Source organism: Anopheles maculipalpis, chromosome 3RL (genome assembly GCF_943734695.1).
Source record: "Anopheles maculipalpis chromosome 3RL, idAnoMacuDA_375_x, whole genome shotgun sequence".
Taxonomy (NCBI): Eukaryota; Metazoa; Arthropoda; class Insecta; order Diptera; family Culicidae; genus Anopheles; species Anopheles maculipalpis.
In genome coordinates, this window is record NC_064872.1 from 51,707,026 (window position 1) to 51,730,217 (window position 23,192).

Genomic DNA, 23,192 nt, shown 5'->3' on the forward strand with positions numbered 1-23,192 from the left:
AACGCCACGTGAAACAACAACTCACATAAGCTCGCACCGTAATTCATGTATTATTTACTGATTTTGCTCAACCATTGCGACACTCCAACTGCCCAGTTTTCCTGCGTCAGTGCGTGGCACCTGTCAGAAAGTTCGAGCTTTTCCTGTCCACACAGTCCGCTTGAGCGCCTGCTCTTTTGTCTCCTCGGCTCCTTCTCTCGCACGCAATTTCGCTGCGGATTTGCGCAATAAACACTTCGTTCAAAAATTTTCTGCAACTGACCTCCATCCGGAGAAGCGCTAAAGGAAGAAACCAAACCCAGAAGAGAGAAGGAGAGAAATCTTCGCGCTCTTCAATCTCAAGGCTTTCCCAATCATCTTTCGGCGTGAATAGCCCCGTCAGGGTAGCTAGTACTTCACTTCAATTACGCTACACCGTTGGGACGTGGGGTTTGCGTCAGCCAAAATTACCCATCATCGTTTCTAGATCTGTGTGAGCTAAAATAAAACCCCACATGATCGTACCACTAAGCAAAGAGCGCAAAAAAAACCCCCCACGATACCACGAGCCACTTGCCCTCATTGCCCCTGTATTGCCCCTGTGCACCATCCATCGATTCCTCGACAAACCCCGCCGCGAACCGATTAGATCGTGAAGTCAGTGAATGGTAGCTTTTATTCGGCCAGTGTCTATAGATGGCAAAAGAATGATCGCCGCAGATCGCTCTAGCAAGAAAAAAAAAGCTCGCACTCATCTAACAAACGCGCTAGCGTCACAATAAGAATTATGCACTCTGGCCACGTCCTACAGACGGCTCTACCTCCCCATGCTAGGAAGCTTGCGCGTGTGCATGATAATGATCGTATTCTAAAATATCGCCAAGAATCACAAACTGAAGAACGCGTACTCATCGAGATTGGTAATTGATATTTGTCGTGCATAATTGGTCAATTTGGGAAGAATTGTTCATATGGAGTACAAAGCCATCGCTAAAAAAAGTTTAATTGGATCCACTCCAATCGGTGAGGTGTGTCCGATGACGCACATGGATTGGGGATTTCCTTCTCAAAAAAAAAATCGAAACCTCTAAATTTGCAACGATCGTTCATTCATGAAGCGCGAATCGAACGAAAAATAACACAAAACGAATACCTAGCTTTCGAACACTTCATGGGATGCAGACTAAACGTGAGATGGCGGTTTTTCGGTGCGAAGACTTCCAGCACTCGGCGCACCCCAAATCAATATTTACTGGCACTTGACCACTGGAAACAACTCAAGGAAACGCACTTGAAACTGTAAGCTGAGTACACGAAAAGACAATGCTCTATTCATTGCGGGACGTGCATAGATGAGAGGCATTGGTTCGCTCTGACTTGACATTGACTTTTGTAATTACATACTTCATTAAACCTGACTTTGGGGCAGTTTAGTGGAATAGTTTTAGCGATATCAACGTTTAATTCGATACCGATATCACGAGGACCTTTATTAAATCTCATCCGGTTATTCCAAAGAGTTGATCATCCTGTTCCACTCAGGGAAAGATCACCTGAGGGTATGGTTGGTAAGAATTTCTAGCCATATTACATTATTGTTTGACTCATTTCTGCACACTGCCTACAAAGAAGTGGGACAGTCCACATGTAGAAATACAAATGGAAGGGAATGAAAGATTACAAAAATGATAGTATTTCGGCAATGACGGAACTAATCTTTTTTCGTCCAGGTCTTGCAGTAGATTGTAGATTGAACAGCAGTTGAACACATAACATCTCTTCATAGATTTCAAGGCCGCATATGATAGCATAGCCAGGGTAAAACTTTACGAGGCCATGAGCTCATTGGGAATCCCGGCCAAACTGAACAGGCTTGTTAGAATGACCATGACCAACGTCACATGCCAGGTGAAGGTGGATGGAAAACTCTCAGGGTCCTACCACCAAAGGTCTGCGCCAGGGAGATGGGCTCGCCTGTCTCATATTCAACTTAAGCTAGAAAGGAGAGAGAGAGAGATCCGTGACTCGGAAGTGGAGACTTCGGGAACCATCTTCTATAAGCCATCCCAGATCCTGGCATACGCTGATGATATAGACATCATTAGTCTGCGGCTCTCCCAGGTAGCAGAGGCCTACCAAAGGATCGAGTAGGCGGCAGAAAACCTCGGGTTGCAAATTAACGAGGCAAAGACCAAATTGATAGTGGAACCATCAGCGGACCTACTAAAAAATCTGGAACTTCGTGGGAGTGATGTACGGATAGGTGACCGCAAATTTGAAGTCGTCCAAAACTTCACCTATCTCGGGTCAAAAGTCAGGACCGAAAACAGCATAGAGACGGAGTAGCGCGCTAGGATGCTGGCGGCCAGTCGGTCATTCTACAGCCTGAGGAAACATCTCATCTTAAAAAACCTGTCGCGACTGTCGAAGCTGGGACAGTATCGTACCTTTATAGTCCCAGTACTCACATACGCCTCTGAGAAATGAACCCTGACCAAAACAGACGAAACCCTCTTAGCCGCGTTCGAGAGGAAGATGCTCAGAAGGATCGTTGGCTCCGTAAGTATGGAAGGACAATGGAGGAGCTGCTACAATGACGAGCTGTACGAACTGTATGACGACCTCACCGGTGTGCAGCGAACTAGGCTCGCCAGGCTCCGATGCTCCCAGCTCAGAAAGTACTTTTAGGCCGTCCACACGGACAGAGGAGGCGTGGTAGGCCCGGATTGAGGTGGGAGGATGGTTCCATATCCGCCATCAAGGCCGGGATAACGGATTAGCGGATGACGGCGCGGGACCGTGAGCGGTTCCGAGCGGTTGTAGCGCCTGATAAGTAAGTAAGTAAGTAAGTAAGTAAGTAAGTAAGTAAGTAAGTAAGTAAGTAAGTAAGTAAGTAAGTAAGTAAGTAAGTAAGTAAGTAAGTAAGTAAGTAAGTAAGTAAGTAAGTAAGTAAGTAAGTAAGTAAGTAAGTAAGTAAGTAAGTAAGTAAGTAAGTAAGTAAGTAAGTAAGTAAGTAAGTAAGTAAGTAAGTATATCCTGTAATATTAGGTAAAATGTGCATATCGGTATATCAGTGTCGGTTATCGGTTGGATCGGTTGGAAGGAGGACTCACTACTATTTCCAATCTTCTACATGTTCAACTCTGGTTCAGTTCGCAATATGCCACAAGGATCTTTGACAAGAGGTTTGAGTAAGTATGAGTAAGACATCCTCATCGTCTGCCAAATGATGAATTTTACCGTTGTAGTTTTGGTACCATCAGAATATCTGATCCTCTAGCAGCTCAACAACAGCTCAACTGGCTCTTAGTTCATACTCTTCTATACCATACCTTACATAGTTCAATCTCCACTCCATCAAATGCTATAATGTGTCCTTAATCTATCATCGATTGAACATCGATTGATCAACACCTCGTTGTTTAGGGCTTTCTTCGTCCTTCGAGACTCACCTTCCAAGGGACCCAAAGAACAACAACCTGCTGTAGGATGTGCTCTCTCCACCTCTTGGACACTAACATGATATTTATTTTACTTTGAAAGCTGCAAAAGCTGGATAGCAATCGTCATTGGTGAGAGCAGGTATTTGATTACAGTTTGCAACAATATTTTACTAACCTCGAACCTCGCGCAGAAGCTATCGGAGTTCAAACCCCACCTGGACCATTCTTCCGGAGTTAAGACTGTCTATCTAACAACAGAGTATCATTAAGTCTCGTAAAATATTCATCCGATGGTCATCAGAGGTCGATAGGTTAAGAACATTGTGCTATCGGCTATTTTGGAGGGTCAATTGAAGAGAAAAGAAGTATAAACATGCAATATTTAAAATTGATGAGACGGCGTTTAGAAGACAAGGCTTGGAAACTTATAGATAATAAACTACAGACTATCGCTCCACGTGTACATCCCTATTACCATATCAAGTTCATTTCCTTAGGTAATGGTTTAAATTTACGAACGTCTACAATAATCCATTCTTGGGTGAAACAAGGCTGGTCTCCTGCTTAAGAATTATTCTGGCAGTCTAATGAACGCTAATAATTTGATGACCCTGATGTCCTTCGTTAAGATTGGCAGTGATACACAAATTTTGGACTTTTAGTATATTTTTTTTTAGTGAAGTAGCGGATCCAGCAAATTGAGGGTGCCTACCACATTTCATACGCTGCTGAAGATCCTCCTCCATCGATAAGTATAAGTTTTACCTTGCCGCAAATCTGCGAACATCTGTCCTGGATTCCCGTCCGTTTGCAAACAAGCGTTGACATTTAAAGAATCAGATCAATTGCCAAAGAATGGTTACTGCAAATAAAAAATCAATTAACGTTTATTTGACAACCGTTCGTCGGGAGATTAAAATAATTGGTTCAGAGCAAATATCCATTAACGAATCGAGTTTTTCCTTTTTTTACGTTCGTTTTAAGATAAGTTAAACAGGATAATCGCACGCGTCTGGACCTCGCGTCAACTCAACTGAAACATGACCTATAAAATCCGGCCGAAAATAAACTACTTGACCGGTTAGTTTACCTTATCGATAGTTGAGGCTTGTTTGATTCATTCGTCTTTATTTCAATCCAATTCTATCTATCTCTCATACGACCACGACTGAACTTGTCAGATACGTCTAAGCTATTACAAGTGTCCGAGCAAACTAGACTTCTGCCATTGCTGTATTCTTTTGCTTTACCTACATGAGTCAGACTCGTCAAAAGTTCTAGTTTGCTAAATTAATATATTTTGTGAAAATTATCACGTGCCGACAAGCAGATCGGAGTCTAGCTTCAAGCACACCTCTTATTTACATACATGTCTCGGTTTATGGTTAACATGCGGTCATACAGAGGAGATTTGCTTATTTACGTTTTCTATTTCGTTGGGCTTCTGTAATCCTTTGAGGATGAAATCAGCCATTTATTTCGCTATTTCTATGTGCTTAAGCCTTTAGCGTTTGTACATTTTTTTGTCACACAATTTTGTCAATTTGCATCTTATTCGAAACACAATTCTGATGCTGATTTTTGGTGCTGTAACCGTTTTAAAAATAAAATTACTTACTTACTTACTTATCATGCACTAGAACCGCTCGTAGCTGCCAGTCCAATATCTCGGCCATTCCGGCTGCATGCATCAACACTCCATCTAAACCTAGGCCTACTTCACAAGCCGGTGTCGTCCGGTGTCATTCATACTACATGATCAGCCCATCGTGGTTCATCCAATTCACTACTCGATGGCAAGATCACCGTACAGTTCAAACAGCTCGTCATTGTAGTGGCTTCAAAGTTCAATTTGTTCTGTTTTTATGCATATTGTTGCCGTTGAAGAAATTGTACCACCACGAAATTAATTTATTATTTCTTCTTCGCGATCAAATGTCACTGCTCTGCTTGATTTACATGCAACAAAGACCGGTCCACTAAGTTGGCAAATGGATCATCCATTTTGTTATCCTTGCGCGGGTTTGAAGGGGTCACCATCCACACCCACCGTCATCCGATCCACACACACACACAAATACAGCCAAGTCCGTTAACTGGATTGTAATTAACTGCAACCTTCTTTCTTTCCGCCCGCCCAGTGTACAACCAAGACCCCCCCCCCCCCCAGTGAGTGCCATAGAAAGGTTGCATTTGATGAACTGTGGGGCTGGTGGGGTATCGAAGGCGAACCACCACCACCTATCGCCTCAGTTAGCCAAACGTGCTGAATGCGTAATTTTCCGCACAAAGTTCTCCATAGTGAAACTTGATCAACTATCAACCGTGACATGCGTGGTCAGCTGGTGTACAGTTGCTACTGCACCTTGCCCAGCGTTTGTGGCTTGGAGTAGCAAAGAAAGGAAGCATTTGAACTGCAAAATTACTCACAGTGAAAATTGATACCATGCACACAATGTATTGTATGAATATCACTTTCAAGTCTTACTCAAAAGATCATTTTTGGGGAGTGTCCGAACTCCGAAGAATCTGTTGCTATTTAAAGATCATATATTTGCAAACCTACTCAAAAAAAACCTTGATTCCACGCAACATGATTAACACTGCTTGGAATGCATGTGTAAATGTATTGAATAATATTCGCCCTTATGATAACTCCGAAACCAGTAGGTGCAGAGCTAGTGTTCCCACATTTTCGGTTCCCAGTTTGACTGGGTGCAAGGTGCATTCCGTACCAGATCACGCTTTCGCCCTGTGTCTCGTGCGTATTCACTTTGACTTTGACCATGCTGTGAACATGTTCTGTGGGTATTTATGCCTCCCTTTGCACATGCCTGTCTAGATCTAGCTTACGAACGAAAACTGGCCGCCGAGAGGAATGTCGTTCCCAGCCATGAGCAAGAGAAGTCCATCCTTCGATTCCGAGGTTCAAAGTCCAACTCTTGTTTGTCGCACCACGGTGCATTCTTCTGCCGGTCCCTTTTTTCCCCTCGGTGTCACCCTATCGATCGTTACAATCTCGTGCAACCTCAGAAATCATGCTAACGATAGGCAATCGGTTTTGAGTTAAAATCTGACTCGCCCTTATATTGCCCTTGCCGAAAAATGAGAATCTAAAAGCCCTACCCGGTTTGGTAGAATGAGGAAGAAAGCGGACAGCGTGAAGGGTCGGGTTCGGTTCAGAATTCGTTATCGCTTTCAATTTCTTGCACCGAATGTTTTGGTTCTTTTCACTCTTCTGCATTTCTTTTTGGGGCAGTTCTTGAAGCGAACCTTCCAATTACCAGTTCGTTTTAGAGCAACAAGTAGACGACGAAACGAACGCATTGCATCATTTACAAAGTACATCGTGATCAGTGCATGGCTCATACATCCATCATCTCCCGAATGCTTGAAGGTCATACCCTGATTAGCCAGCCAGCACTGCATCGTTCACACATCCCGGAGAAAGCATGCCCGCATCACATGACCGTCAAAAAGTGCTCGAGTCCAAAAAGTCCAACCCGGAACCCATGGCTCGAAATGAAATTGATTAACATGTGAGACGCTTCCGGATCGGTGCATAGCCTTCTGGTGCACACGATCATGCGGCCTGCGACCGAGAACATCACACCGAACGAACGACACAGCTGTAACGCCATAAATGCACACCCCACCGCTACGATAAGCCTGCCGAAGATGCCTGCTACCACGTGATCTTCACGTGTTCCCCGATGCCTTTCGATCACACGCACCCGATCTGTGCGCTGTGCGTGAAGAGTGCGGCGTCGTTGAGATGTCGTACCGTACCGGTTTCGGATGCGTGTGATGCTTCTCCCTTCGTGAATGGGACTTTGATTTCGGTGGTCTTGTTATTAATATATTTCTTACTGCTGTCACCGCCAGCCGACGCCCAACAAGGTTAGGGCATAGACCCGAACCGCCCGAAAAATGTAAACCCCGCGTGATGTAAACCGCTTCCTAAGCCTTGAACAACCATCATCGTGGGCATCGGTGGCAGCTACAGACCGACCGAACCGGTCGTAACCGGCCCAAGCTACGGTTCCCGATTGATAAGATCACGCTGATGAGCCGTCGTCTACCGAAAGAAAAAAATAATCTGTTGCTGCAACCCAACCGAACGTTCGCTCTTGATGTATTACGAAGTGTATACAATGTTTGTTTATTTCAATTTTTTCTATGCACATCAGCAGGTGTTTTATCAGTTGCACAAACTCGACCAATTAGCCTAGAATAGCCCTGGCAGTGTTGAACAGTGATCAAGGTGAAATACACTGATACAGTGCTGAATACGATACAAAAGGTTACCACCAACGTTATCATGACTTCCGTAAAACTTAATTCATGCAAATCAACAGTTGGATGGTCTACTTCGATTAAAATGCACATCGAGCCCAGCAAGTTTGAAGCAGGTTCGTAGATACATCAGTGCCGTTCCGTTTCGAACAATTTGTTATTGCAATGCAAGCACGAACGCACGATTATCGTCATTACAATGCATTACGATAGGGAAATCTGCTTCTAACGGTCAAAACTAAACACGGTAAAATATTTACGAAGCACAATGTACGAACAAACTAATTCCTTCATATTGAAGTATCTTTTGCGCATTCTCTTGTCTCTTGTCTTGTACAGTGACAATATTATAAGACCATTACTATTATTGGCTAACTATTATTGTAAAAGGGCAAATGCAAGATTGTGGAGAATAATCATTATGTTGCTATTTCCTGTTTTGTTAAAACAAACTCAATACTTTAAAATATGCCAATTCAAAACTAAAATATCAGTTTCATTCTAATTTGTTGAATATCTTCTTTTCCCAATTTTTTACACTTTAACGAAATTTACCATAGGTTGGTTTAGTTTTTACTCGTGATGAGAATGTCGTTCCGAACCTGTAATTCGTTCTGTAGGTTCGAATAAATTTAGAAAATCGGGTTTTTGCACCTTTTTTTCTGTCGATTAGAATGCTAAAAGTTGGTACTTTCCAATATAAAGCTCCATTATATAACAAGCAACGCTCAAAGTAGCAAAGCTTATTCTATTTAGGTTGTGTTAAATCAGATGAAAAATCAGGCGAGGGTATGTCCTTGATCCACGATTTGGTTGGGTAGATGAGAAGACTAGACTGACAATTCCTGCGCAACGGGCGCTTTGGCACATTTCATTTTTAGTTGAAGTAGGTCCAAAGAACCTGCCTGGTTCGTTCCGTTCCTTTCTGACGAGGAAACAAGTTACAAAATAAAAATTTTATTTTCATCTTTTTTTGGCTCTACAACCTTGAGAGGTTGTCTTAGTCGGATTGTACTGATTTTCCTTGGCTGAATTAAAAAAATATGTTGCAAAATGTTAAACAAACCTCGGAGGAAAAAAATATTTCAAAGCTCAAATAATATTCAGAATACTCAGTTCGGTAACAATCAAGATAAAAGTTTGTTTTTGTCATCGCAAAGTGTCACTAAATTCATGGACTTTTTCATATATTTTGGAATGGTTACACACCTAACAAATGTTGGTATAGAATCCACTTATGTGAAAAACAGGCATAAAAGCAGTTTTATTGTATTGTTTGTCGTTGTAACTTAGTGTTGTTCTCGATGTTCAACGGTCCGGATGGAATTCGACACTCAGTATCAATTACCAGATCGACTCGAATAAATATAGACTGATCACAAATTACATAAACGCTGCACAAGATAAGGTTCACATATAATGCACATCGGTTCGAATGTATGTTATTTTCTCTGTTTTCTCTGTTCCCTCTTGCAAATAGGCTTTCTCAATTGAATTTCTAAATGTACACTTTGCACTGCACCAAATGCGTAATCGCGACCTACCCCAAAGTGGCATTTGACCTCTGCATTTGACACTGTTACCGATCGCTGCGACCATAAATCAATCGCACGAATTAAACAGTATGCAAAGCGTGGCTCGACCGTTCGTTTCGTTAATGCACCATCACCAGCGTTTTGTTGCAATGCACAACAACGAACCAATCACGCGGAGTGCACGTTCGTCGATCTCGGTTTCGGCGAACGTTCGAGTGCGATGCCACCAAACCAGGCCAATGGTCACTTCAGCATTCGGTAGCATGCACGCACGCACATTCGTTGCATAGAAAAGGGTACAGAAGCAGGTGCGTTTAACAAAAACAAACCACTTTTCACACTATGCTCCTGCGCTCCCGCTAACCTGCCTCTGCCGATCTGCTGTTCTTCTTCGAATAGCGAATAAACTAGAGAACCACGTTCGTTCCGCTCGCAGCAATGTTTGCTGGTAGTACGCCTTGACCTACCATCCCCCCTGGGATCCTTTGCTTGATTAAGCAGGGTGCACTAAAGCACCGCATCCATTAGCTTTTAGGACACGGATAGTGCAAAGAATCCAAAAAAAAAAAACATTCTTATTTCTAATTCCACGTTAACCAACTAAGTTTAGCAACCAAAAGCAAAAGGAAGTTAAGCAACTAGAGGTTCAGATAATGTTTCTACCCTTAGCCGTCGTCGACCTCTATAACGAGTGTGATCACGAAACAGAAAAATTGTCACACTAATTCTCCACTTACAACACTCACAAGCTTTCATCATACAGCACCAGCTTAACTTTATCAAGGTGATCAAGATAAATGACCAACGTTATTAATCCCTTCAATTAACCTATGGCTTAGAGAAAGATAATTTTTAGATCATTCTAGATACAAGACGGGGTCGCTCTTTTTTAATACAAGAACATTTAAATATTGTTTTATGAGACGCAAAAAAAAAGTGTAACCTACCGTTTACTATATCCAGCAAAAAAATTCTATGCAGGTCTTTCCCGCCAACAGTGTTTCTCAAGTTGATGTGGGCCAACCCCACCAAAGCGAATTCGAGAGGAAAGGGCAAGCAATTACATCTTGCGCATCGGCATCAGTGCTGGGTGTCACTATTATGCCACGCTTTCATCTATCTTGCCACCGATTAAAGCGGCGCCGAATGGACCGTAGAAACCGTTTTCAAACCACGTTTCATTTAACGCACAACGCGGCATTCGCCCAAATGAAGCACACGAATCCACTGATAGTATGTTATTTAAATATATGTATGTATATTTTTTCGCTATGTCACGTTTTATTTTTCCATTTTTAGATTTCAGATTCTTTTCACTAGAGTCCGTCGACATTGCGGTCACTAAAGATAGTCTAACAAAACTTTACACAATTTGACTTACAACTGCCCTGCGCGCGTGTTATACGATCATGATCATCATTCAGGCTGTCATGCTACCACCGTTTGCCGTCATTTTGCTTTGCTTGGAATATTTAGGTTCGATTGCTTTAGCACTTGCTTGAAACTGTTTAAGGGTTCTATTGTTTAACGCGTGCGATATTCGCTTGATTTTAACGTTGCTTTTGGAATTGTTTTGCGTTGTTTTAAATTGTTTTTTTTTTCTTCTAGAAACAAGGCTCAGAGCCCGCACTTTCCTTGCAACGGACGTGAAATAATTGCAGATGTCTAAAGGTGGCGCCGCACTGGCACACATTGGATTTGGACACTGTTTTGTGTTACCCTCGTTGCATTCATTTTAGCTTCTTTTCCCGGAACACACGTACACCCCTAGCTACAAATAACATTTTCTTCTGCCACCATTTGTTTCACTTTCATTCCTGTTTTTTTCTTCATTTTCTTCATCACCGCCTCATCACTGCTTTCTTTTGCACAACTTTGCTTTTCCAATATGTTTTTTTTTCTCTAATCCTTTCATCCTACTATCACCATCATGTATCAGGCTTTCTACCGTCTGTTTTCTTCAATTTCATTCCTAATTTTTACATTCCATGCCTTCTTCTCACATAATGTAATTTTTATACTTTGCTTTACTTTTTGATTCGATTATTTTACCATTTTGTTTTTTTTTTTTGCTTTACTTTTATGTTGTGCTCTAACATTACTGTTTCTTCTCTATTACTGCTTGATTAATATAGTACGGAATGATTTTATAATCTTTTTGCGACGCTCACACCATAGACTGAGGTAAGGATGAACTTACTTTCCCCGTGGTAGCAAAACGCGCGGCAGAAATGTTTAAGCATGCCACATTTTCAGCGAAACTTTATTTTATTTTGTTTGTTCAACCATATACCGCTGGCTAGAAATGAAATTTGAATCACTAGAATGCAAACTATTGCAGCAAAATGTTTGTAGTGCCTGTAGTAGCTGTTCCTAGCCAAAACATTTGTTTGCCGGATTCAAATTTTGTCCTCCCTTCCAGGCACAAGGATACACCAAACCATTATCCCTAGTATCATATCACGTACCTTCTTTCCAGTTAGCGAATTATGTGCCACTCTTCTTCGGAGGAAAGGGTCAAATAAGCCAAATCATCGCAATAAACCATACTTATCAACCACAAAACTCCCCACGGAAACACTATTTAAACCGTGATTATTAGCTTATCACCGTGTATGTGTGTGTGTGTGTCTATACTTCGCTTAACACTATCCCCGATTTGACCCATTGACCAAATTCAAACAAAACGTATGTAATGCAAGGCTTATTATACTACAGCTTAAATCACCATTATGTTATGCCTCTTGTACAGCTGTACGTGGCATTGCCACACACATACACACACACAAACATACTGACCGAGGAAAAACGCGCACACAAACGGATGAATGAAAAAGTGGAAATGAACGAACTAGGCGAGATTAATCAAAACTAAACTATGCTTCGACCATCCGTATGACGCACACACACACAAGCATTTAATTTGGGTGCAAAATAAAAATCCTGAGGTGATTATTTTAGCGCACTCTCGCATACTCCACACATTTCGCCCCACCATCTTTGCTTAAAAGTGCCTCCTTTTGTTTTGTTTTTGCCTCACTTACTAAATGCTTTCGTGTTTCAAATGCTGCACCGATGATCGATATGAAAGACTTGTTGGGTTTACTGTTTTTCTGTTTTGCTTTGCTACACACGCTCTTATTGTGCTCTAGCCGTACGCCGCCGTAGCCAGAATATATTCCGAATTCTTTCCGAATCCTTTCGGTACGAAGGGTGCGAGAAAGTAACTTTGGTAGAACACATAGAAACATGTGTATAACAACAATCAAAACAAACATCATGCATATTTTATTGCCCCTTTCCTGTTGTTTTCTTCGCATTCCGATTGATGTGTTGAAAAAGAGTATTGTATTACTGGGCTAGAGGGCAAAAACTAATGAGCCTGGAATAAATAACTTATTATCCTCCGCAAATGCTCTTTTTGCAGGATTCAAATTTTGTTTTTTTTTTTTTGGATTAGATTTGTCAGCAGTAACTACCTTCTTCCGCGTCAGGCTCGCTTACAGCAACGAACATATTCAAACTGTTGCTGATTAAGCTATCTTCTCTTTATATCCCTGGATGTCGTTTGCTACCTACCTTACCGTTCGACCTACGTGTTTCGGCGTAAAGTAGCGGCTTGTGTCGTGAATGTAACTTCTAGCTTGTTTTTCAAAAATCTCACTACACTAGCCACATTATCTGCCGATGTGTATTGGATATGTTATACCTCAATGTGTTTACATATCTTCATCCCACCCCCACGACCCAACCATCCAAAATCTCACTTACATATGTATATTCGAAAACACACTCACCCAAATCAAACAACACAAGTGTGACTACTTCCAGAGGTGTGTTGTATGCACACTCGCAAGAATACTCCCGCGAACATGCTTTCGCGCCTCCTTTGCTACAGCAAGACAGACAATGTACAGGAAACTATAAATAATTTAATATACATAAAGCTTGGAAAAGAAAGTCTCAAGTAACGCAACCTTTTCGGGGTGGGGAAACATTGCAATTTGGGATCGTACGAGCGAGAGCACGTAGCGTGTGTGGTTTTAATGTGGTGGAGAAGCAAAATCACATCATATCAGCTCTATCAGAGAAAAGTTTCCCGCAAAAGGCAAAACAGCAATCAGCAGTGATGTCTTCTTATGTGTGCTTACTCGTCTCGCTGAAGTTCTATGCTTTTTTATGTTTTGGTTGCTAAAACACCTTCATTATCGATCAGCTGCTTTTGACTCTTTTTTTCTCTACAATCCGACCTAACTACACACATACGCACTGCTCTTCTTAAACCAATTTCTCGCCCGCTTACATCACACGCACAAACATACGAATAAACGAATTTACAATGTTGAAGTCTATCACCAAAGGCTTTGTGGACAAGTCGCGTACCTTTTTTCCCCCCTTCTTGTGTATCTGCTTACTCAGGCACGACCGATCGTCATATCCGGCTGGTTCCACATTAGACCGGATATATTTTGCTTTCTTTTTTTTTTGCACTCAACTTTGCAACTCACCCCGACCGGGCTAAGGATATGATGATCTGCATGATTAAATGTAACTAACGATAAAAGTTTTCCCTTCGCCTAACTCTAGGATCAGTTTTACGTGTGAGGATTTTATCCAGCGGGGCTGTTACATTTGTGTAAAGCGTCATGTTTCTAACTGTTCCGAAAATGAACCAACCGGAAATGTCTCCCGCTCTCTTCGGCCCTTTGTCCGCGAGAAACGAACAGCAAAAACTCGGATATCGGTGCACTAGCAATGGTGATTATTGGGCACACAGCTCCAATGGGCCAATTTGCCAATCTGCCCACAAAACCCGGACGATGGTAAAGGTAGTGAAGGGATGATGGCGAACAATCTAAACCGGCCCAACATCGCTCTGATACCGCGCAGTCAGATAGTTGGCAGCCTCACTCATCTGCTCCAGTGATCGGTACAGTCCGATCAGATGCGTGCGAAACTGTTTGGCAAGCTCAGCGCTGCGATCCTGCTCCTGGTTACCCTCCGACTCGATACCGGAATCGTTTTCCGCTGACGTTTCACTATCGGAATCGCTCAGCGTGCTTGCCGAGTTGGAGGAAGCTACCGATACCGTGCTCGGTCGTCGATTATGGCCCTTGGCCGATGTCATTGGGGCAGGACTGTTGGCATCGACCTTTTCGCTTCCGGTCACCGAGGTTCCGGTATTGCTGTTTGCCGTGGTCACGTCCGTGGTTGCATTACTGCTAGTGCTATTTGCGGTGGAGCTCGTGTTTGTACCGGTGGTGTCAGTGTTATTGCTGTTAGTCTTGGACGAGGATGCCGATTTCTTCGTCGCACAACCCTTTACCACCGATTCTTCGACATTGTCTTCCGCATCCTGGCGCCCCCAAAGCAAATCCACCTTTACCAACTTCAGCATGTTGTACAGCTGGAACAGTTCGGAAGTGTTCAGGACTTCGCGGATAGAAGCGCGGTTCGATTTCTTGCCGTGGTGTGCTCCGTGGTGTTGTGCTTTGGGTGCAACTGGCACAGTGTCTGTAGCATCACCGACCTATTCCGATAGGGAGGAAGGAAAACAATATACTTATGATTAGAGAACATGTTTATGCTTTTTTTTATCCTTCAATTATATTCCCTTTTTTTACTTCTTCCGGTACAAAGTGAGGCATTTGATTCGAACTTCACTATTTTTGCACATGATCAGTTGCATGCCATGATCGCAGCAGACACTGCACCACAATCATGAATAACACAGTGAATAGATTGAAAAGATTTCACTTTCATTTTGCAAAAAATCATTTATTACGACCAATGATGATTGGTGATTGGTGGAATAAATATAAACAAAACTGAGAAAAGAGAAATTTTTCGACCGTCGTACGATTTTCTGCCGGCAACAGCCTTCGAGACACAAGTACATGAAGTACATGCAGGCTTTTTATCTATAACATTGTCAAGTTTGTGTTTTATTACTTAAAAGAACTAAATTTTATCTTATTTCCATCAAAATTCCTCTTTTAACATTTTATTGAAAACAAATCAAAATATTAGAAAATTTTTCTCACAACAACACAAACCACAATGTTGTGAATGTGTCATGAACAATTGAGTAAACGTAATTTTCTTCTATATAAACCAATCTCACACAGTTTTGCTTTCACACTGCTATAACGAAAAAAAAACAAAAACAAAACACAGTGAAAGGAGGAAGGAAACACAAAAGCCCTGAAGCTGATGCAACAGTCCACACGAACCAAAACCGCTGGCAAGAGAGCAGCGGTTGTGGATGTGAATTGCGAAAAATTGCTAAAGCGTTTTTTTTTTTGTTTTGTGGCCGCATGAGAGAGGCGAAAATTGCAAATGGAGAAAATTGCAGACTCGCCACATCTAAAGAAAAATCAAACCTGCAACGAATGGCTGCCACAACGCGCACCACCCAAAACACTTGTGCTCGGGGCTACCTCCGGCTACCACCCAGCAGTACACACACCAATGGCTGCGAACTAATGGCAAGGCGCTGCTAGCTAAAACCAGCAAAATACCTGTTCGCTATTGCCACATTAAGGTGAAAAAGAAAAATGGATACACAATACAAAGGAAATTGTGCTGTTTTCGATATGCACAGTAGCTTTCAAATTTCTTAAATTTGTTTCTAAATGAATAATTTCAGCGAATCTAGTATAAATTTAAATTATCACCCAAAAAAGATTTATTTACCTTGCGATCCATTAATCTGCACGGTACCAGTATCGTCTCATCCATGGCGTTTACATTCTTGACGAACTTTTCCATGGCGTTCAATATGCTTTGATTAGAAAACTCCTGATCATCGTGTCGGGCGATCCGTCGCAGGCAGTTCCTAAACGAGAAGAAAGAAGAAAAAACATAAAACATGTACTATGCAATATACGAAACAAAAATACACACACACACACACACACTGTAAAAGGTAAAGGTGAACGACAGGCGGATATCGACACTTCAAGGGCAGATTTTATGAATGATTGGTGCAATTAATAACACTGCAATTTATGTTGAGAACGAACAGGTGAAGCAGGTGTTGCTGATTGCTATTCTCAATTGTTTTTTTTTTTTTGTGTGTGTTTATTGCTCTCCAAAACGATCGTTGATCAAAAAAGTTAATATAAGTTATAATGACGTAAATGACCCGCACGCTATCAACCTTCATATTAGGACCTTCAAAGCCCTATACATCACCGAACGCTTTATGATAATAACAACTGATAAATGAACCTTTCCTTTTTTATGCACAAATAAAACGAAACGTTAGCCATCATGTACCATTATGATAAAGAGAAACGTCACATCACTACTGAATGTTTCCTATCTGAACGTTTTCAAACTCTGCCATGCCAAATTTTTGCTACTTCTCAGCACATTTTGCCAACCAAAATGCCAAGTTTTGTATCGTTTTGCCAAAGTTTGTTTTGCATGCCGGAATAAGCTGAAACCCCCGTTCGTGGTGCGAGGTTGCACTAGCCCCAGGCTTTACGAAAATAAAACATTCGCAACAAGCAAGTATCCACAGCACGCGAAGGACTCAAGGTCCATGTTTACGTACGGCTTTACCTTCTTCTGTCTGACGTAGCGGTTTGCAAAAACCCGTACAACTGTCAGTCGCAAGCATAGGCGGCATATGCATATAATTCTGGCCACATTCGAGGAAGGGGGGGGGGGGGGGGGTTCAATGTAGGAGGCATCAATGTGGGTTACTATTTGAAGCCCAACTAGCGTGAAGCAATCCAAGAAACTCCAAGAAACAAAGATAGCTACAGGGTGTTCAACAAGTTCGAATACAACTTTTCATCGATTTGTAGTTGTGCACTCTTGTGTATGCCGTGTATTAATATTTTTGTCAGCTTTAGTATCATGTATAGACTAACCGTTGCATGTGGTGTCGACTAACTCTCATTTTGTGTGTAAACTATAGTAAAATTGTTAGTGGGAGGTGAGCGGCGACATATTCCGGCGGATGAAATCTCACAGGGTGAAGCGGAATTTCACTTATACTACCATCTGTCGGTACCGGGTGATGGGTTCGACCAAGGACCATACAAGATCCGGGCGGCCGCGTTCGGCGAGGACCCCAGCAGTCATCAACGTGGTGAGGGAGCGAATCCGTCTAAAAATGACCTGCTCGATCCGGAAGCCTGATGGTAACCTGAATGTGTCAATCGGGACGACTCACACTATTATGACGAAGGACCTAGGGTACAAGCCTTACAAGAAACGTAATGTACATAGAGTAACGGAAGCTGCAAAAAAGAAGAGGCTGTACGGATGCAAATTAATACTTTCGCGGCACGTAGGTCAGAAGTTCTTGTTTTCCAAAGAGAAACTCTTCGTTCTGGAACAGCCGCACAATGTTCAAAATGATCGACTGTGGGCGCCTACGTTGGCCAGCATCCCCCCGTCCCATATAAACGTCCTACGGTTCCAGAATGCCGCGTCGGTGATGGTTGGGGGGGGGGGTCGTATCCAGGCGTGGGAAGCTTCTACTGGTTTTTATTGAGAAAAACGTCAAAATTAATGCCGCATACTACAAAATCGAGGTTCTGGAGAAGGTTGTGAATCCGGCACTTTAGGTTCTCTACGAGAAGGATCCTTACATTTTCCAACAAGACTGCGCTCCGACCCACACGGCGAATATCGTCCAAGCGTGGTCTCAGGAGAATTTGACGGGGTTTCTAGATAAGATGTCAGGGCCACCCAGTTCGTCGGATCCTCAATCCCCTTGATTACTATGTATGGTCCTACATGCTGGTCAAGCAAAGCGAGTATAAAGTGTACACTGTTGACCAATTTAAGAACGTTATTTCCAAGATCTGGGACGAAATGCCGATGGAACGAACAGGTACGTGCCGCGTGCGATTCGTTTGAGAAACGTCTCAAGCTCGTGTGAAAGTGCAAAGGGAGGGAGCTCCCTCCTAAAATGCCAAAATGATAGTCAGTAATCATAGCTTCACGAAAAAAGTACTCAAAAAAATAAATCTTATTTTTAAGTAGTTTAAGCTCGGTTTTAAAGTGTATTCGAATATATTGAACACCCTGTAAATTAGATATTGGCAAAAACCAAAACAAAATCTTATCAGACCTAACCGACTAAAGTGGAACATAAACCCCCCATGTGTTCCAAATATTAAAAGCCTTCAAGGCTCTACACGTCCTTCCTTAAAAAAAAAAAAATCGCAATCGGAAGTTAAAACTGAAAGCAGCGTGTCAAACATTCCAATGGAGTTTATTGGAACTCTTTCTGCCGCTTTCTGGAAGGGTAAGGTTGCCTTTGACCTAATCTAAAGCCAACAAGTGTCGCGTCCCCTGCACAAACGATGTCTACATCGGGTACTCTTACCCTCCTTGAAGCTACTTTATGTGTGGTAATGAGACTAGCAACACTACTACACCTCTGGCACGCTGCGAAACGGGTTGTGATGGCGTAATAAACCAGGAACACTGGAGATACGCAAACTACTCTAACATGACTCGACCCACCTGTAATCGTGTGATCATGATGACAGGCGCAATTGGGTATGAAACACATAACACGATATCTCTATTGATCGTGCAGCAATGATGAAACAGATTCGCTTTAGATAGGTTTGTCACCACACCCGGGACAATATGGAGCTTTAGGAGACAATTCACAGTTGAAAATGTACTTCAACATTGCCTTTCTTCGAACTAACCTCAAAACACAAAATGTGTCATTCGGATACCATTAGCGTTAAGGTGTGATAAAAATGTAACCTTTTTTTTTGCGAATACAACCAACCAACTCCCCTACGTGTGAACAATTATTCGTTCAAGTTCAAAACTTCACTTATCAATACGTGATCATACTCTCCCCCTCCGGTACGTGCACGACCGATCTAATCGCAACTGTAAACTCCTAACCTTCGCCGTATGTAGCACAGGGAGAAACAAATATGCAATATTTTGCCCCCTGCAAAGCATCCAAAGCACCCCAAATGAAAGCATCCGATAAACCTCTCCCCCCCCCCCCCCCCCCCCCCCAAAAAAAGGGTAGAAAAATTTGGCCAAACCATTTGGGCGACACGCAGTTTCCCTGGAGGTCAATTGTCAAATTGTGTCGCGTCCAACAAAAATCAAGTACACTCGCCAAAGGAGTGCGGCAGGCATTCCAAAGTCCAACCACCTCCCGCCGGTTCCACCGTACCGTGGGGAAATGGTCTCTTTCAAGGCACGCTGAATAGCCGTGTACTGTACCGTGTTTGTACACCACCAGTGTACGGCTTTGGTGAAGAGACGCGAGCCTTCTTTTACCCTAACGGACAAACCCGTCTCTTTCGGCAGCCCGTCTCAAGGTCCGGTAAAGACTGCGAGTGTCACGAACAGACCCTAGCAGCGATCGTGAACGGACGCGGGAGAGATGGTTGTTTTGTTTTTGATAGCGTCCGAATGGAAGGACGGGTGGTGGATGGAATTGTCGATGCAAGTGAGCTACGCGATATTGCACGCATAATTGGCCACACTGTCTTGAATATTTAAACACCTGTTCCGAACTAACGGCACGTGGGCAATAAATAGTGTCGCTAATGGTGACTGTTTCAATTTTACTTTTAAACCTCAATTTCCGTTTACTCTACGTGTGGTGCTGGACTATTTAAAATGTCGGGTAATTCACTTGATCAGCTGATGGGTACAAAAGACTCCTCGAGATCAAGCATATCCAGACATTCTACGCAAGGATCAATCACCCACATTACCTCGGTATCAATACTATGTAGAACACAAGATCGCAAGGGTAATTTTTCCAACAAAATATTCAAAAAACAGTTATTGTTCTACGACCGAGTTCATTCATTCGTGTATAATATTTCAATGAAGCTAAACAAACCAACAAGCGGCACAAGTCTTTGAGTGTGATCCAACCTCAGGTAAGACCACGGCTTGTGGACATACCTATATTATTGAGTAAACCATTTACTTTCCGCTGAAAGCCTGTTCCTCTCATACAACGCCATACTCTCGCTTTCATCTACGGCGGTTAAATATGCCACAACCAACACAGTCACCAACGCATAACTTCGACCCTATCGAACAGACCCACCACCTCGAGAGACCCACCCGTTGTCCAGGTGTTGGATTGTGGTGCAACGCGACGGAGAGATCAGACCCCTCCACCTGCTCAAGACACCCGCAGCAACGCACTATTGACAGTCTTGTTGGGGACGGGTTAGGATTATTGCTTCATCGGTGATCTGCGCTGCCGATGCTAGTCGTCGTGGACGACCGGTCCACCTTTGTATGCTGTGTGTGCGCGCGCGCACTCACGACACAACGTCCAAGGAACGGCGTTCGCTCGGGTCGACCTTGGCGAAAATTAACTGTGAATGAACGCGACGCGATCTCATCGTCGATCATGCGCGCCACGATACACAGAGCAGCGCAGCCTTCTTGCTGTGACGTTCGGGCGTACGCCACACAGCACGCCATCGGCTTGCGACAACACGGGCGCAGCGAGACAGGTGAATGGTATTCGTGGGCATCACCACGAGCAGTGCAACGGGCCGACACTATATGCGCACAAAAATATAACAATGACACGCCAGGGTGGGGGTGTACACTACCACGCCGCGTTGGCATGCACTCTAGACGTGACGAACACCAAAACTAAGGAAGTTCTGGCTGATATGGTTGAAATACGATAGAAATCTACTAAGGATCGCCTGTAAGCTCTCTATCGATCGTAGCAATCCTACTGCAGCCCTACTCGATTCATCGACTGCAAATGGCTATTACATAAAAGATTGACCGCCGCGCGGCCATCGGTGTGGCTAGTTCGGGGAATTTGGAGCGAAAGGCAATACGCGATGCTGCAATCTTAACCGCCCGCCCGAGAACTCCGCCAGAGATTTGGAGTATTGGCGCGAGTCCCACAAAAATTTGGAACGGCAAAACAAAGAAATAAAAGCCCCCGGACAGGACGTAACCGGGTTACGGGGCCGTTGAATTTTGCGAAACTTTCGGACAACTTTCGATGCTCCGTTGTGTTCGTAGTGGTGTCGATATCCCGTGAGTGGCGGGAGTGTCCTCGACATGCTTAGCGAAACGATGGACAAATAAAACGCAAGACGTGACATAACGGTATTCCAAAAAACATCATTAAACCATCTATTAAAGAGAGATCAATAGGGTGTTATCAAAGGTCGGTGGCAGCGGACACTCACCCTTTTGTGAGACTGCCGCAACAACAAAAGTGTAAGAATCGTCTGGAATTGTTTACCTTTTTTTTGCAAACAATAAAACCACCCTGTAGCCCCGCCAGGGTAGTTTTAGCATTCTCGCACCAGAAGTAAAAGTTGTTTCGAGCCGTTTTGATGCAGGTTTTCCGCTCGTCGATGACCTCCCCGTAAGGGTCGTTCCGTTCGTGCCAAGGACGGGCAGGGGATCTCCTTAAACAGTACCTTAAAGATGCCTGCAAGATAGATTCAATGTCCTTCCAAAGCACTTCCTTCCTTCTTCCTGCAGATTCCCGCCACATTTCAAACAAAGAATGGTTCAACAACAGGTTGCCACTATCAGTCTGGGTGGATTTAGCTATTTTGCATTTTTTTTTTTTTGTGGTAATGTGATCCGCTCTGCAGGTTAAAGGAAAAAAAACTGCTTCGATGGCACAAAAAAGTAGTTTTTATAAATATTCATTCTTGTGTGACCCTAGGCAGTGAGCGGAGAGGTTAAGCAGCAGCTATATGACCATCGATTTAATTCGATAAGCATTTAAATTTCAACGATTCGACCTGTGTTTTGATGAACTGCAGGTCAATATAGTTTACAAACAAACAGTTTGAAAGAAACAAAAAAAAAAAGCATTAATTATACATACAAAAAGGGTCTTCAACAACAACAACAGCGCGATCAAAGTTTGACCCAGTAATCGAATAATTAATTCATTCACCTGTCGATTGTGGTGTCCAGGTCATTCAATTGAGTGCAATTCTTCCTTCTGATGATTTCTAGAAAAAAGGGCAAGCACCCTTCGTGCCATCGCGACTCTATTTATTTGAAATAAAGATATTGAATCAATGTAATGATTCATCCAACACGGGTGATTTAGCAACAACATGTGTTATCAAAATTTGTTAACTGGTTTTGCCGGTTTTGCTTTTATCTTTAAAAGCTCCCGCCAGATACAAAGCCATCTGGGGAACAGTGCCGGTCGGTTATTTGTAATACTCCTTACAACTGCAGTTGCTAATCAGTCTTATCGCATTTTCCCCACCATCCCCCTTGGCACTGGTTATTACTTCAGCGGAGACTGTTATAAAACCGAGCAGTTCTTGCAGGACACAACAGGAGGATTTACAATTAGCAAACCGGGCATGAGTATGGTAGCACATAGAAGAGTCCTGTGTTCTTTCCATCCACTGGAAGAGGCCAACAAAATGCGGAACATTCCAGTGCCATAATATCGATGGAAAGCACGACCGCCTCCTACTTCCTCCACCACATTCACGTGATTGTCACTTCTGGAAAGGGGCATTTAGAGGAGCGACTCATTTTTTTTTCTTCTACGTGGCTCACCGTGTTGTAATCTGTTCTTCTTTATCCTTTTCCCGTCCGAGGGTTTTCTTTTCTGCTTCTTTTCTACCCGAAACAGTTGGCCGTGCGAAGCGAATGAAGAAAATCATCTGATCGACGCGGAACCCCAATACGCAACGGTCGTGTGTAGCAATAGGCGGTATTGGTCGTATTGGTGTGCGTGTTTTTTCACCCCAATGTACACATATATCTAGGCGTCATAGTAGATATGCGTTTGTGTTCGTACCTCCTCGCCATCAAACGGTGCAACGCATCGAGTGCGCATGCACCGCAAAGGGGCACACATGCAACTAGGTACAGAGAGAGAAAGAGAGCGAGAGAGAAAAAAATGCTTTACCGCACTACACATACTACACAGGACAGATATGAGGCAATA

At 43.1% G+C, this 23,192-nt stretch overlaps 2 protein-coding genes across 2 annotated transcripts in view; both read right to left on the reverse strand.

The window, feature by feature from the left end:
- The window catches only part of LOC126561728 (protein hu-li tai shao), a 272,847-nt gene that overhangs the window by 115,800 nt on the left and 133,855 nt on the right, over window positions 1–23,192 (reverse strand). The window lies entirely within an intron of this gene.
- Window positions 14,079–23,192, reverse strand: part of LOC126562748 (WD repeat-containing protein 91 homolog) — an 80,743-nt gene continuing 71,629 nt past the window's right edge. Inside the window, exons 3-4 of the mRNA XM_050219325.1 lie at window positions 15,950–16,091; window positions 14,079–14,783 (exon numbers count right to left, since the gene is read on the reverse strand). Coding sequence (XP_050075282.1) covers window positions 14,109–14,783; window positions 15,950–16,091 — 817 coding nt within the window. The 3' untranslated portion in view covers window positions 14,079–14,108. The remainder of the gene's footprint in view (window positions 14,784–15,949; window positions 16,092–23,192) is intronic.